This window comes from Bos taurus, chromosome 12 (assembly GCF_002263795.3).
Source record: "Bos taurus isolate L1 Dominette 01449 registration number 42190680 breed Hereford chromosome 12, ARS-UCD2.0, whole genome shotgun sequence".
Lineage (NCBI taxonomy): Eukaryota > Metazoa > Chordata > Mammalia > Artiodactyla > Bovidae > Bos > Bos taurus.
Window position 1 is genome coordinate 84,892,119 of NC_037339.1, and position 15,968 is coordinate 84,908,086.

General features: G+C 51.0%; 1 protein-coding gene across 1 annotated transcript in view; it reads right to left on the reverse strand.

The window, feature by feature from the left end:
• COL4A1 (collagen type IV alpha 1 chain) overlaps positions 1–15,968 on the reverse strand; it is a 131,861-nt gene that overhangs the window by 28,202 nt on the left and 87,691 nt on the right. The window contains exons 14-25 of the mRNA NM_001166511.3: positions 15,574–15,600; positions 15,358–15,408; positions 14,462–14,506; positions 14,324–14,377; positions 12,703–12,744; positions 11,716–11,800; positions 11,543–11,578; positions 9,493–9,657; positions 7,029–7,124; positions 5,594–5,677; positions 4,965–5,035; positions 382–573 (exon numbers count right to left, since the gene is read on the reverse strand). Coding sequence (NP_001159983.2) covers positions 382–573; positions 4,965–5,035; positions 5,594–5,677; positions 7,029–7,124; positions 9,493–9,657; positions 11,543–11,578; positions 11,716–11,800; positions 12,703–12,744; positions 14,324–14,377; positions 14,462–14,506; positions 15,358–15,408; positions 15,574–15,600 — 948 coding nt within the window. The remainder of the gene's footprint in view (positions 1–381; positions 574–4,964; positions 5,036–5,593; positions 5,678–7,028; positions 7,125–9,492; positions 9,658–11,542; positions 11,579–11,715; positions 11,801–12,702; positions 12,745–14,323; positions 14,378–14,461; positions 14,507–15,357; positions 15,409–15,573; positions 15,601–15,968) is intronic.

Here is a 15,968-nt window from a genome sequence, read left to right on the forward strand (position 1 = left end):
TCTCAGCAGAGCGATCACCCTGCCTGCCCCCCCCCCCCCAGACCAGGGCACACGCCGCAGAGGAAGGCATTTACTCTGGAATCTTCTCTGAAAGGGTGACTTGAACGCCATTAACTTTAAACTTCACCTCCCACCCAGCAGCTGGGCACCTTTTCAGTTCCCCCAGATCCATCAGAAGACAGTGGCCCCCTTATCATCTCATTGTTCAAGGCGAGGTCCTCAGCTCCCGAGTTTACAGACCACAGCTTTCCCAGGGGACGAGAGACGAGTCTGTCTATGACAATGACCCCCGAGTGGAAACAGGCAGTTATGATACCAATGACTCGTTTATCTACCTATCCATCCGTCAAGCACACATTCAGAGTCTGGGAATCCACCTACCGGGGAGCCTCTGGGGCCGGGCAGACCCGGTTGGCCGTCTCTTCCGGGGGAGCCCGCTCTGCCTGGCATGCCGGGCTGGCCTGGGAAGCCGGGGTCTCCTTTGTCGCCTTTGAGCCGTATGTCGAAGTAGATCTCACCGGGCTCGCCCTTGGCTCCCGGCTGGCCCATGAGCCCCGGCGCACCTTGCGGACCCTGCAAGAACAAAACCTGATGATGCCCCCGGCAAAGACGCTGGTCCAGAGAGCAATGCAGAGCCAAGGAGGAGCCAGGATGCCTGGGCAAGTGAGAACGGGCGTAGGTTTCCTCGTTCCCCGTCTGGGAGCCAGCCAGCAGCTCTGTGACCAAGCCCTGAGCTGACTTCACTGCCGCATTGCCCTGAAAATGCCTTTAGGAGGGATTGCTGGCAGGGGCAGGCACAGAAAAGCAGCTGTCCCCAGCCCGTGGGCCAGTCCCCGGTGACTTTCTTGCCTTTCACAACTGCTAACGTTGCCCAGAACAGGTCAGCTCTGACTGGCAGGGGCTGGATTGAGACTCCTTGGGCCCAGGAGCCAGAGCCAGAGCTGGGAACAGCCACGTTCTCCACGTCTGGCCAGTGCTGAAATCAACGCAGCTTCCCTTCCATGCTCATGGCCCTAATTCCGGAAGAGATGAGAGAGTACAAGGCACCTGGGCAGAGGAGACGCCCGTGGTGAGCACCCAGTCAGCTCTGTAACCACGATGCTGAGCCATCAATGGAACACGAGTAAGTTTCCCAAGAGACTATCTCTCAGCTCCTGGAAGGCAGGATCCTCAAGGGAGGCCCACACCCCTGGAAGGTGCTTCCTCCAGCCTCCCGAGCAGAGGGAAGAGCCAGGGCTTCCAACGACTGTCTCAGTGAGCTGCTCTCTGAGAGGAGTCTGCAGGCTCCCTGCTCACTAGGCAGGATTCGTGTGGCTTGAGCCCCTTTTTGTAAACTCCCTTTTAAATGGATTTTGGATGTCTGTGAACCACATGCACACACACACACGCACTCACACAAGCACACATCTGTGTCTATGTGTAACCTGGGCTCCTCAATGGAGACAGCCAGGGGGCAGGGAGACACCCAACTCTACACAAGCTTTAGACATCAACACGGCTCCCATTCCCCACACGCCTGCAAGGTGTCCCATCCTGGGGCACCCCTGACTCTTAACCCAACTCTGCAGGGAAACCACGGGAACGACCACTCTGCAGGTGAGGAGCTAATATTCAGAGAAGGTCAGTGATATGTCCAGGACCGCATGCCAGAAAGTACTGATTTCCCGCCGCAGAGCCCATCCTGGGTCCCCCTACACCCTGTGGGCCCCGTGGAGTCAGGTGTTATTTAGGAAAGCCTGCCTCGGACACAGACGTGGGGGCTCGGCTCAGAGGGGTTTGGGGGCTGGCACGCTAGGGAGGCATCACCGTGGGGTAGACATGTGTCTGCTCATCTGGCCTCCGGGGAGTCAGACGGTGCCAGCTCAGTTGTGGGGAGGCTGCTCCGCCCAGACGGGCAGTTACCCCTTCTCAAAGACGCAGCCAAAAACAGCCAGGGCTCTTCCAGAAGTCGGGAGAGGGGCGAAAAGGCTGCACTGCCCACTACTCTTTAAAAACTTAACATTAAGCCTCAGTTCCTTAGTCTCACAGCCACACTTCAAGGACTCAGTAGCCACCACCGGCCAGGGGTGCCCAAACGGGACAGTGCTGACCGAGGAGGTCTATCCTGGCAGAAAGTGCCGCTGTACAGACACCGCTGGTCGGAGCTGGCCCTGGGCCGAAGTGCCCCTGGGAGCCGAGCACACTTCGCTCAGCTCTCCTGGGGGATCAGGGAAAACGCTCGACCTACGTGTGCCGGTCCCCGGAGGGGCCACGCAGTATTTCCGCCAGCCACCCGCTGGGAAGGTTAGCAGGGGTCAGGGAGAAGTCATTACTTGGTTGAAAGCTGCTGTGGTATTTTGTAGCGTTTTCTCTCCGAGTTAATATTAGCTCCCGTGCATCCTTCAGTTCAGTTAGTTCAGTCGCTCAGTCGTGTCCACCTCTTTGCGACCCCATGGACTGCAGCACGCCAGGCCTCCCTGTCCATCACCAACTCCCGGAGCTTGCTCAAACTCATGTCCATTGAGTCGGTGATGACGCCCAGCTAAACTCAGAAACCTCTTCAGACAGGAGCTCTGTTCCCACGTTACCACATTGCAGCCTGGGGTCCTCCCTGCTCTCAGGGACATTCACTGCCTGCTCATCTCTCTCCTAGCTTTTCAGGGCTTTGAGGGCAAGACCAAGGCTCCAAGGCTTTCTTTCTTGTCTCCGTGTGTCTGTCTCCAAGAGGGAGATGCTGGAGGAAGGACATGCTGAACCAGCAATATCCATCAATAAAAAATTAATGCCAGGGTAAGGAATTACAACCAGTGCAGAACTTCTCAAAACAGAAGCACCTCTTATGTTGTGTCGATGATTCACAGCTTAGAGATACAGTGCTTTCTAATACTATGAGCACAGGGTGGGAAAAATACAATTTTTTCCCCCATACCGATGACCTTGTCAGGCATTGAGGGAGAAATCCAGGGTTTCTTTGAAAAGTGACATTTACACCCCAAGGACATCTCATGCGGTTTCTCTGCCACAGACCTTCTTAATCCTAAACGATTTAAAGGTCTTTTGATTCTCATCCCTTAAGATAAATACTGAAGAATCAAAAGCTGCCTTGGTGGTTCAGCTGCACAAACTGGAGATCTGACGACTTGAGCATTCGTCTTCCCAAAAGTGTGCCGCCCTGGGAAAATTCAGGAGACGTTCCATCCAACCAACGCAGGTCATTCCCAGTGACCCCAGACCTGCTGGGGGCTGGGCTTCAGCGTCTCAGAGTGGACTCTGCTCCCCAGAATCAAACTCTCGGCCTTCAGAGGACATGTCTCAGAAGCGCCACCCTAGCCAAGTGCAGGACCAGAGGGGTTTTCACTGGAATCTGCTTTCCAGTTGGCTCTCCTGGTCTGCAGAGCCTCTTTTAGCCTCCAGCCAAATGCGAAATGAGGGGACCACATTTCCGAGCTAGTTTAACCATGGAGCTGTGACACTGCACCTACCAAAGGGAAAACCATCATCGTCTCAAGTTATTTACCCACAGAACAGTTTTTAGAAGTGTTTTCCTTCTATCCCAAGAAAGGAGCTCTGACGGACAAGGTTCAGGGATTTGCCTTTTTGCTGTACATCTTCTGCATTTTTTCTTCATCATGATTTCTCCTCATCCATCCCCCTTCCTTTCTTTTTCCTCATTTTTATTGGGTCTGGGGCTGGATCTAGGGGTGGGTGTCTGAACCAGGTTCCAGGCAGACTCGAAGCAGGAAATCTTTATTCCAGAAAGGCCAAGGAGATAAAGACCACGTCCAGACGCTGTCTGTGGCCTTCAAAGTGGTTCCGACTTTGATCCCCACCACAGTCAGCATTCCCAGCTTTGTGAACTTACAACTTATTTAGAAATATTTTAAACAATTGCGACTTCTAACTCAGCTCCCCAGGCACCGGGGAAGTTCTGGAGAGCAGAGGCCCGTGATCTGACTTCAAACGGAGAAAACCATTGAATTCCAGCTGTTTCATTCCTATCTCAACTCACTCTTGGCCTGGCCCACTTTTATAGAACCTTCAGAAATATCTTTTTAAACTACAAATGTAATTTGTACACCTAAAAAAGAATAAAGCTAAAGATTTAATGTTCAATTTAGAACAAAAGAAAAATGAAAAGAAAAAAGGAATGAAAGAAATTGGAGAAGCTGGTTAATGCTTACTGAACTTAGAAGAACAAAGACCATGTGAGAAGAAACCCCAGAGGTCTAAAAGCTTTAGCAGAGAAGCTGATTACACACACGAAAGTCATGTCCTTCAATATTTAAGATCATTACTATAATTTCCTATTCAATGACTCCTTTTAAAACAAAGTAGAAAGGTTGAGAAACTGATATTCTGTTTAACCGAAAGTTTTCACATCCTGAGATTGAGATATTGCCTTTACAGGTTTGAAAAAGCATCTTTATAATAGATGTTGGTGATAGGAATTTTCAAAATCTATATCTGCAATAATGAAAATAAAGGAATAGCTCAGATTTCCAGAAGAAGATAGGTCCGTTTGCCCCCGACACCATAGAAACCATCACTGCCGAGCTTACTCACTGAGGAGTCCTAGGCTATCTGGTGGAGGATGGATGGTCATGCAGAAAGCCAACAGCTCACCAGCGCGGCTTTTGGCGTGACCCTTCGTGGCACCATTGGCTGCAAGAGCCCCTCGAGGCCCCGTGGGAAAGAGCCCCCCAGCGCTGAGCCACACCTGGACACAGGTTAAGTGGCTGCTGAATTTTGACCGGGTGAGAAGACCAGCAAGTTGGGATGAGGGTTCTGGATTCAATGCTTCAGCCCGTTCTCAGCTCAATCAGTCAGGAAGGACATGGCGGGTAATTCTAACTGTTCCACAAAGCAATCCTTTACTGGCTCCCAAATAAAGCAAGAGTCCACTTGCAGATGCAAAAAGATACGCCTTTGCTGGTTTGCTCAGTGGAGCTTGTAACACGTACAGGAACTCAGGCTGGTCTACTTACGGGCAGTCCTTCCAGACCGTCCCTGCCGGGCAAGCCTCTGTCACCCTTGGCTCCTGGCTGTCCTGGGAAACCTTGCAAGAGACGGAGGGAGGGAAAATTCAGCACAGCGTTGACAAGACACTTTCTAACTTCTAGGAAGCTCGAAATACTTCCTCTTTCTTCAAGATTCAGAAGTGCAAAGATTTTATACAAAGTGCGTGATGTTTAAAGAATCTCAAGAGAGTAATGACCAAAAAATGCCTAAAATGGGCTCAGAAGTGGGGAAGTGACCCTGGAATGCACACCAGGACCCCTGACTCCGGATGGTTACGAATCCCTGCTCGCCCATCCGGGGAACACTTCCACCAAAGCAGGCGGTGACCTCCTCTGAGATGAGGAAGTTTTCAGAGCTGTGTGAACCACCTGCTGCCACCCTTTCACTAGGAAACCTTCCTGACACTGAATTTGTAGGCCATCTTGATCGTTTTCGACAAAATGGACAAATCCTGGAAGGGCAGGTCCACTTCTCATCTCTTGCTTTAACACTGATGCAGACCATCGGGTCAGGCATGTAAGACGCGCTTCACTGCGAAGGTTCTGACCCAATGAAGCAAATCCCAACCCAGTCCCTTTCACACTGGGGGTCTTACCTATTTCTCCGGGGGGTCCCTGTGGCCCTGGGGGCCCACGAAGCTCTGCTGTGTCACAGACGAGGCAACTGTCTCCTTTTTGACCTAAAACAGGACACACGGAGCATTATGCGGAACAAGGGAGCAGAAAGCCCTGCAGCACAGTGGCAGCGCAGGAGAGGCATCATCCACCCAGCGCCCGCCCTGGATGCATCCAGCTGCCAGGGGCTGTGGGTCCCTGACACGGGGCCTGCCCTCTGCCCTCAGCACGGTCACAGGCGACCATGGGGACCCTTCTAAGGAGCCCCATTCTTCTGTCCTGCAGAGGGACAGGCCCTGCCTCAATCCACCGTGATCCAGAACTCCATTCTGCTCATCAGCCTGAGATGACACAATTGCATCCTTCTGTCTCTTAACTCTGAAACTCCCCATCATCTTTCTCTTTGACTTAGCGTTTCTTAGGCAACTGCCCCTCTAACTCCGGGACTTTGAACCTGTGTTCCAGGCTGACAGATGACACAGGGGAGTGAAAACAAAATCAAGAGCTGACCTGACACGGAAGAGGGACGATGAGAGGAACCCCAGAGCCGGAAGACGGGAGGACACGCATTTTTTTGGAAATGTGAATCTCTTGCCTCTTGATCTTCAAACTACGCTAAGGCCTTTGGGATGTCTTGGTGCCTTTGTCCTAAACCTCGACTGTATCTAGGGTTCTGCAATGTACATGGTTGTCAAAGTGCTGAGACGTTTTCCAGGCGTTTGCATGTTAAACTTCTGAAGAGTGCAGATTCTCTGCAATCTAAAGCCAGACGTGGGGCCCAGAGGGATCAGTCCTGTGGGGGCCACGCTGTCTTTGTTCTGGGCATTAAGAGCCATACTATATAAATACCAGAACATCCTTGGTTTAGTCCATGCTAAGGCAGGCCTGTCTGTACAGAGATGAGCCATGTTCCCAAGATTGTGAAGGGATTATGCTGGGTCCTGGGCTGGCATTACAGACCCTTGAGAAGGTTAAGATAAAACAGAGCCCCGGGTAGAGTCGGCAGACCCACCATCTCAGAGCTGCTCACATTGATTAAGGGAACTGAGACAGGGGTGTGAACATCCTGTGTGCACACTTGTGATTGGGCTGACGGCTGGAAAGATGTGCATTCCTGGAGAATGGAGTCTCGGACTTTGAACCAGAGGACCGCACGGAGATATCAATCTGGGAATTTAATCTGCTGACCACAGGGAGGGACTCTGACTTCAAGGCCCCCATTGCCTCCCCGGTGATAACTGTCTCTCCAGCACCCAGTAATCTCAGCAGGGCCATCGGGAGGCGTCTCAAGGAAGGGACTTTGAAGACAGCTTCAAATGAAGAATGTACCCACATCCGCCCAAAGCCGGTACGTATGAAGGAATGTATCACACGCCCACGCACAGTCACCCTTTCTTGAACAATTAAACCTCTTACCTTTTTCTCCAACTTCGCCCGTCAACCCCGGCTGCCCTGGAATTCCGGGAGGACCCTGGTCCCCTGGCGGCCCAGGCTGGCATTCCACGATTCCATCTGAAATGGTTTTTTAACAGTTACAGGATCACGCCCACCAAGCTGAAGCCAGGTGTTCTCACCGGCTCTTAATTCAGTCTCTGTTACAAAATGACCCTGTGTTCAGGCTTTCTGACAAGTACTAGGAATCCAGCTGTGATCTGGACAAGATACAGTCCCAGTACATTAACTTGTAAAGCGCAACCAGCACACAGAGCGTCCGTCCGCTCCCCGTCACAAAGCCGTCACAGCTAAAGTTTCTACTTTATGATTCTAACACGTATTTCAGCTCTTGAGCCCCGTCCTGAACCTTATTTCATATTGTCTTGCAAAGTACACACCATCATCCTTACGACAAAGTACATCCCATGATCCTTACAGATTCAGAAACTGAGGCTCAAAGAGTGATGGGCTGTCCATATCCTACATCTGTGAGGTCAACAGAGACCTGAGAAACTTTATGCCTTTTTTTCCTGCTGAGAAGACTCACAGCAAAGTGCTCATTATTTCAGAGGTGCAGGCTGCGCGTGGGAAAACACCCCTAATTGTTCTGATTCAACCCTGAGCGTCACTGACGTGAAGAAGCATGAACATGAACTGCAGTGACACACACGCCATCTGTTGTGGTTCCAAAAAACAGCATCGCTTCTGGACACACACAGTGATAGAGTTAGCACTTCCTTCTCCGGTATCTTAGAAGGAAAAGGACAGAGCGAGTGATTCAACTCGGGCTGCACCGGTCACCCGTCACGACTGTAGCCCAGCGATGCACGGCTGCAGCTCCTGCGTCCGCAGCCCACACACCAGCCCCATCTGTGCAAAACTCTCATTTATGCAATCACCACTTCACACACTGTGATGGGCACCACCTGATCTGCACAGCCTGCAAAGGGAACTGGGAAACCGAGAGGGTAAACGTCACAAGGCATTCAACTCCCACGCCCCGCACAATCCACGGCGGGGAGAAGTTCACGTCTTTCCACGGGAGCTGTTCACATTTCAAAACCGGCAGAATACTAAGAGAAGGCTCGAGACTTCCCCACGGCTGGCTTCTCACCAGCCTCTTTGCCGATCACTCGATTTAAAACTATACCCCACGGCCCGCCTGCCCACACCCCGACCTCTGTTCCCCTCCTGCCTTCGTTTCCTCCTGAATCTGTAGCCCCAGCTGCTACCCCATCAGCTACTGATTTACTTGGTCTCTGCCTCACGGTGCACGGCCCAGGAGGTCAGGACTGTTTCATGGGCTCTGTCCCAGGTCTCAGGGTGGCGCCTGGCATCGTAGGCACGCCGATGTTTGTTGAACGAGTAAGTGACCAAGGGATGAGTGAATGAGCACCCAAAGGCCCTTCTGATGCCCACAAGCTTCTCTCAGAAATGCAGAGAAACGTGCCTTTGTGCTGCATGCCTCTAGGACTTCGCTATTTGATCTTCATTCTCCATGTTTCTCATCAGAAGGGATGGGAGTCCCCGGGAAGTCACAGTGGATGCATTCATGACCCGTTAACGAGGAAAAGCACGCCACTGGGTTCTGGGTTCCGGGTTCCCAGTGAGGGTGCCCATCTGGAGGCACTCATGCCGTCTACGGCGTATCTGGCCTCCTTATGGAGCTTCACCCACGAGAAGTCCTTCCGTGAAGCTGGGTCTGCCCTCCGGGAGTCAACCATGGGCACCTCCGGGAGCCCCTTCCAGCAGCCTAAGGAGCCACGCTGCAGTCGCTCTGCTGTGCACAGGCTGGATGGAGTCAGCTCAGCCCCCTGCGCCGTTAGCTCAAGTCCCCTGGAAGGTCCTGACACTCCCCACAAGCTGGAGTGTAGACCCAGCCCTCTGCGCCGTTAGCTCAAGTCCCCTCAAAGGTTCTGATACTCTGCACTGGGGCTACTTTGGAGCCACAGAACCCCCTTCACTGAGTCAACAGGTTCGTGCTCTGTGCTCAGCTTTGATGGTGGACAGATGAGAAAAACCCAGGTAAACTACCGTTCGGATTTGAAGCCACTTACTATGTTACCACACAGACAGAGCAGCCCCTTCTCCGTGCGCGCGCGTGTGTGTGTGCGTGTGTGCACGTGTGCGTGCATGCGTGTGTGTGTGCATGTGTGTTTGTGTGTGCACCCACGCACACGTGTCTGTGTCAGTACCAGCTTGCTTCCCACCTTCAGATGCAGGTTAAGCCGGCTCTTGTTCCCCTAACCCAGCTTCATTAGTTCATGTGCAGCATCCCTTCTGCGGTGACTAACTTGGCAAAGACACCCATGTGAGATGCAGATAATCCGTAAGTCACTGGACACCCAGCCTCTGGCTCGGCACGTGAACTCGGGCATCCCACCCCCAGCCCCGCTGAGCCCTGCCTGCACCCGTCCTGGACGGGACACGCCCACAAGGTACTCACTTGTGTGGCCCGGCTGCCCAGGGGGCCCGGGGGGGCCAGGGGGGCCGGGAAGCCCGTCCCTTCCACTGGGTCCTGGCAGTGACACACCCGGCAAGCCCGGTTCACCCTTCTCTCCTCTGTCGCCAGGGAAGCCGGGGGCACCAATCAGCCCCGGAGTCGGGAAACCTGGAAGCAGAAGAGACCCTCACAGTACAAGACGACACCAAGTCTCACGATAGAATCATTGGTTCCCTTCGCTCTGTTCCTGGGCAAACGACCAGCAGACCACCGCTGAAGGCGGGCTGCTCAAACAGTGAGAACGGCACCAGCTGTCGCAGGTAAATGCAGCTGGGCCGGGGCTCCCTGCGAAGTCCCTGTGAGGCGCAGGGGCTCACTGTGCCCGCTCTCAGATCTGTGCATCCCCTCAGCACAGCGGCCCCAGAAGGCCAGACAGAGGACGCTCCATGTCTGCTCAGAGAGAAGAGGCACAGAAACGCAGCTCAGCAGAACAGACGTGGACAGCACGCAGAGCGGGTGGGAACTGGGCCAGAACCAGCTGAAAAGGAGTCAGGACGGGGAGGCGACCCTGGGGAAGAGCGCGATGCCACAGCGGTGGGCGGAGCGAGCGCGGGCAGGCGAGTTCGGCCCCCCTGAGTTTTGTGGGGGCAAGATCGCAGGGGCCTGTGACAGCCCAGAGGGGTCTGGATGAAGCGCTCGGGACCCAGTGGTCCAGGCGGCCACGGGGGAAGCGACTGCTGCTCCAGAGAGTGGACAGCCAGCCTCCAAGAGGGCCCGCAGCAGGAGGGTGGACAGGGAGGTGACCCTGAAGAGCTGGCCCAGGCAAGAGCAGAGCGGAGCAGGGAAGAGCTCCCAGGAAGGACGGCCGGACCCGGACCCCAGCTGTGAACCTGAGCCCCGGTGATCCGCACGAGGCAGGGAGGCTGGCAGGGAGGCGAGGGCCTCCACGGTCAGCAGAGGGTGGGCGGGGCGGCCTGAAAGCAGACAAGGCCGGGGCAGCTTCAAAGACAGGTTCTAAAAACCACAGCTTAAGATGCTAATGGGGTCGGATAAGAGGTCTGAGAAAGCAGATTTGGCAAGGGAGACCGGAAGTGACCTATTCACTAGAGCACCCGGGAGGTCCAGCGAGCTTCAGACCATGGAGAAGACTGGGGTGGGAGAGATGGACAAGGATGATTTTAAAGGCAGATGCCCAAATTTTAGCAGCAAAAAGGTATGCAGGGCGCTGAAAGCCAGCCTTGAGCCACTGCTGATGGTGGGGGCGTCGGGGGGGCTGGTGGTGGTGTCTGTTCCCATAAAACTAAAGGAAGGGGCTCTGGGAGAACTTTCAACCTAAGAACTGTCAGGAAGGGAAAAATAAAATAACAAAGAACAATAAGAATTAAAAATAAAGAACAAACAAAACCAAAGCCTCGGTAAGACTGAGAGCTCTGCGTGAGGGATCAGTCCTGGGGCACGTGAGGGCTCCGAGCCGAGCATTTATTACCTCTGCGCTGTTCATGCACGCAGTGCACACAGCAGGCATCTGTGCTACGGAGAAGTGCAGCCCCCAGCCTCCCGATGACTCGGCCCGTTAGAAATGCAAAACTAGCACAAAACAGGCACAGACTTAGCACAAGCTCAGTGACGCAGGAATCTCCCAAGCAGCAAGATTAAGGTTGATTAGATTAGTTAGAAGGGGTTTCAGCCTTGAGTCCTGTCTCAAGCCGAGGCATTCCAGACAGATAGCAAGGGACAGCAAGGATGCTTGGGGCGGGTGGGGGGGTGGTCTTCAGAAAGGCGACCATACCCCTGGGAACCATGGAAAGGGAGGCTGTTGAGTCACAGCCAGGGAGAGAAGAAATGCATGCGTCTAAGTACCTGCTAACATGCAATTTACAAAGCAAACACTGTCCCAGGAGCACACCTTGTTTTCAGAACTAGAAAAACATGCAACAAAATTGCTAACCATTTTATGCAAGTATCTAACCAGCACAGAGGATAAACGTGTTCAGAATGGAAACGGCACAGAAAGCGTACAAACACTCTAAAAGAATCCGTTACGGACGCTCACCTGGAGGGCCTGGCTGGCCTGGTATTCCTGGGAAACCTACAAGGGGCAGAGAGAGTGGGACAAACTGAGCCTGGTTCACTGGAGGGTCGTGGCGTGAATTTCTGTGCTGCGGGTGCCCGTGGTCCCGGGAGCAGGAGGAGGAGGGGAGGGAGAGAGGCAGGAAAGGACCTCACCTTTGGGACCTGTCTCCCCTTTCGCCCCCGGACCCCCTGGGTACCCGGGCTCTCCTTTCTCTCCCAACGGTCCCGTGCCAATAACCTGAATTACGGAAGAAAAGATCATCACACGGCACAGCAGGGGCTGGGATGTACATTACAGCACAAAGAAACACACAGTTTTTATTATTTCAAGGCATGTGAAAGCAGAGAAGTAACGTGGGAGAGGAGGAGGTGGCGGGGAGGGGGGCGCATGGAAAACAGAACCACTGCTCTCCGTGCAGTGAACTCTGCCAGGCAGTTCTGCTTCCTTTCGTAATAATCTGCTTGGCAGAGGCTCTACCAGTGAAGGCAAGTTAGAAATATATGAATTCTGAGGTTTAGGTATGGAATATCTCAATGTTCACACAAGCTGCAAGAACAGACTTCTTAAAAGAGTATTATCCCAAAAGTTGCCTAAAATTTCCTCAGGAAATATGTAACAGGAACACTCCATTTTTTTTTTCATTGGAAGAGGTCAGAAGTGGGGACCCTTCTTTAAGGCCCTTGGAATATGGGACAGGAAAAAGGCTCTGTGAGCCTCAATAAAAAGGAGGAAGCGGTTCACCCCAATTCTGAGCTGCCGAAATGCGAGGACAGGGTGTCTACCACCCTTCAGACACAGTTCCTCTGGAGCAATCGATGATCTGTTTCCCTGATTATCTTTTTCCTTACCACACCTTTCATTTAAGTTTCAGAATGTGTTGCGAATATTGTTATCCACATGCAGCTCTTTTCATTTGAGTTGTCAAAGATAGGCAGAAAGTGTCCAAATGTGATGAGTAAATACCAAACACCGCATGATGCAAAACACAAACTGTCGGCTCAAATCACATGCACCCCTACGTCAACGTCACTCTAGGGAGGTCGTGGAGCGTGTGGCCAAGGCGACGGGTCAGCCCGTCTCTCTCTCTCCCTCTTTTCAAACCGCCTCACAGTACAGTGGCAGGTGCCACTGGTACTCACAGTTCCGGGAAGCCCGGGAGGACCTGCTTCACCTTTCTCTCCCTGAAAGAGAACAACAACTTCACTTGTATTTTTTCAATTATAATGGTTGCCTGGAAATGCAGGCTAACCCACTGGACCACTGGGGAAGTCCTATACAGTCGTTTTTTAAAAAATAATTAACAATAAATGAAATAAAATGATATGAAAGCTTAGGGTGGCTAAATGTATTTTCTTAAAGAAATCATTTTAGTTGAGGATTTCAGGTGTAAGTGTCTAAACCTGCATTGAAAGTCATAATAAAAGGAAACTTGTGTTTTTCCTTTCCCCTTAAGATCCAGCATGACTTGAAAACATCGGGTAGATAAATTCTTATGACTCTGAGGCTTAATTTAACATATATTAGATGAAAAACTCAAGAACTAAATCCTTTTATATGCAATGTTCTTATGTAAGAATTATAATACTTTTAAGAGTCCTAAGATATGCACATTATTTCATGAAGGCACATTTTTCACTTACTTTTATTTATTTTTTCATTTTTTTCCTTCTAAGCTAAGGCTTTAAACGTGTTAAACCAGAATTAACATGCTTTGATTTTTCTTATTTGAATACAAGAAGAGATTTTAGATAATCACGGGACTTTAAAAAAACCCTTAGCTAATATATTCTAAACAAATTTACCTTTTATAGCCTATAAGAATTGCCTTTCTCATAAAGTTACAGCCTTAGAGAAAGATTTCTCCCTTTGTCACAGGCTTTGCTAAGCAAACCCTGAGGTCCTCTCCCTACTGTTAGAGATGAGTATTTCCAATCCAGAGATGAATATTTCCAATCCATTTCTTATTTTAATGAAGATTTACATTACCTAGTCTCATGATTCAAAGAGAAAAATAAACCCACACACAAAAATAAGTAAATAAAACCACAGTTTTCTCTGAGTATCAGATTGGCAAGTATTTGTTTAAGTTCAATAACAAACAGATGTCAGATGGAAGGCTGATGAAGCGTTCTTTCTTCTGAGGGCAATTTTATCTCATGTGGCCAAAGCTTCCCCAGAAACGGGTCTAAACATTAACTCCAAAATTATACATTTTAGGAATTTATGGTGGGAAATGACAAGTATTTTTCTGATACTTAAAATCAGAAAAATATGGAAAAGACCCAATACCATGCGGAAAAAGGCAGGAGCATCCCAAGTGTTGACATATAACCACACTTACAACACTGGAATATATCCCCACCATGCCGTCAAGGGAAAAAGTCAGCTAAATCATGCAGTCCCATTTTTTAGAAGCTCACGTATATGTGAACACGTGGGATAGTTATGACTTCTGACCATTTCTGAGTCAATCGTAGGAAAATTACACAAGTTTTCTTTTTCTATATCTTCCTGCATTTACTTTGTTTCATAATTGGGAAAAACTAATCTACTCCAAAAAAAAACCCACATAAAAACTTGAGTGGAACAGTTTATATTTTTTCTTTTAAAAACATATGCACACAAATGAACCACTAAGTCGTGTTTCCTCACACGGGACATAACATAATTTCTCTTCTTTGAGTGCATGGTCCTTTAGGAAAAACTTTTAGGTTGGGCAAAATAAAGGCAAAAAACAAAGAAAGTAGGGTCGCCATTCACCTTTAAACCGTCTTGGCCAGGCTGTCCTGGGTACCCTGAGTCGCCTGGAAACCCCTAAAATGGGACAGAAAGCAGCAACAGTTATAAGCGAGTAAGAGCAACGGCTTGCTTTTTAAAAAATCATAGAGAAATACTCACTGGACTCCCTTTTTCTCCTTTTTCACCATCTTTTCCTGGTTTTCCCTGTACAATAAAAATTTAAGTATTAGTAGTGCAGAAATAAGAGTAATAGCTATGCTCTAACACCACGGGTTTGAATCAAATACAAGTTATTACACTGTGTGAATTCTCTGGGTGAGCTGGCCACACTACAGTAATAAGTCATGGAAGACACATTAAATCACCATGAGCTGAAAGGGCTACAAAAGACTTTACAGTGTTTAAAAACTGGAGGTCGATGCACTCCGAGTCTCCTATGACCTCACGACCTGGCTGCAGAGCTGATACCAGGGAGGTTTTCCGACTGGCAAGGGGGTGTTTGGCGGCTGATACACCGCTGTGTCACGCTCACAGAGGTTTCCACGCGTCGCTTCAGGAAGAAACTGAACTCTCTCGGCTGTTGGAGGTGGTGGGTCTCCTGTCACTCGGGGCGTGGGAAGCATCGGAGCAGCTGGGCACCCAGATGCTCTGAGCAGGTGGACAGGTGGCTCTTTAGTGAGGGCCCAACCGAGACGGAGGTGATGGAGTGGATGTGCTGTCTTGGCAGGAGAAGGGACAGTCCTCTGAATAAGCCTCAGCTCCGTCCATGGGATTCTCCAGGCAGGGATACTGGAGCGGGTTGCCATTTCCTCCTCCAGGGGATCTCCTGACTCAGGGACGGAAGCCGTGTCTCCTGTGCTGGCAGGTGGCTTCTCTACCACTGTGTCACCTGGGAGCCCCTCTTCTAACGCCGACTCCCTCCTTACTCCTGCTCCCAGGGCTTCAGAAAGCCCCCTACAGAGCCCTTGGAGTCTGCGCTCCTATGACCCTGTGGTCCTAGCAATGGGGGAGAAATGATCTCACACCAGGGAGGAGAGGGCTCCAGAAGCACTTACACGGGGCCCTGGTTTTCCAGGTTCTCCTTTCTCTCCAAACCCTGGCAGCCCCTTAACAGAAAAAAAAAAGAAAGGGTTAGATTCATTTGTACATTTAAATAAACTACTAAATTCAGTAAATGTTCCAAAGACGGTGAAATAAGCTTGTAACCTAAAACCAATACATGACTGTCTTTCACACAAAATAATAACGATAAACAAAACTTTGGTGCTTACCGGAAATCCAGGTTCACCTTTTTGACCCTAAAATAAGTTATAAAAGAAAGATGAGTACTGTGCAGTGGCTACATGGAACAGGCACAAGGAAGACACAGCTTCTCCTGTTACAGTAACCAGGAAACTCACACTGGTCTGGAGCATTCACTTCCTGCCATGACTGGGTGCTGGACATAAAGACGGCACAGAGAGCTCGCGCGGTCCGCGGGACCTGACCCTCCCCCACCCTCAGCTGCACCCCACCCCCCAGCCGCAGCCCCGGCCGTCCCCACCGTGACCCTCACACGGGAGGTCGGCCTCCAGCCTCTGGCTGCAACCAGAGCAGCCGCCTCTGCTCTCAAGGGGCTCACTTCTCATACAGTGGGGAGTCCACACCCCTGTCTTCCAGGTCAGGG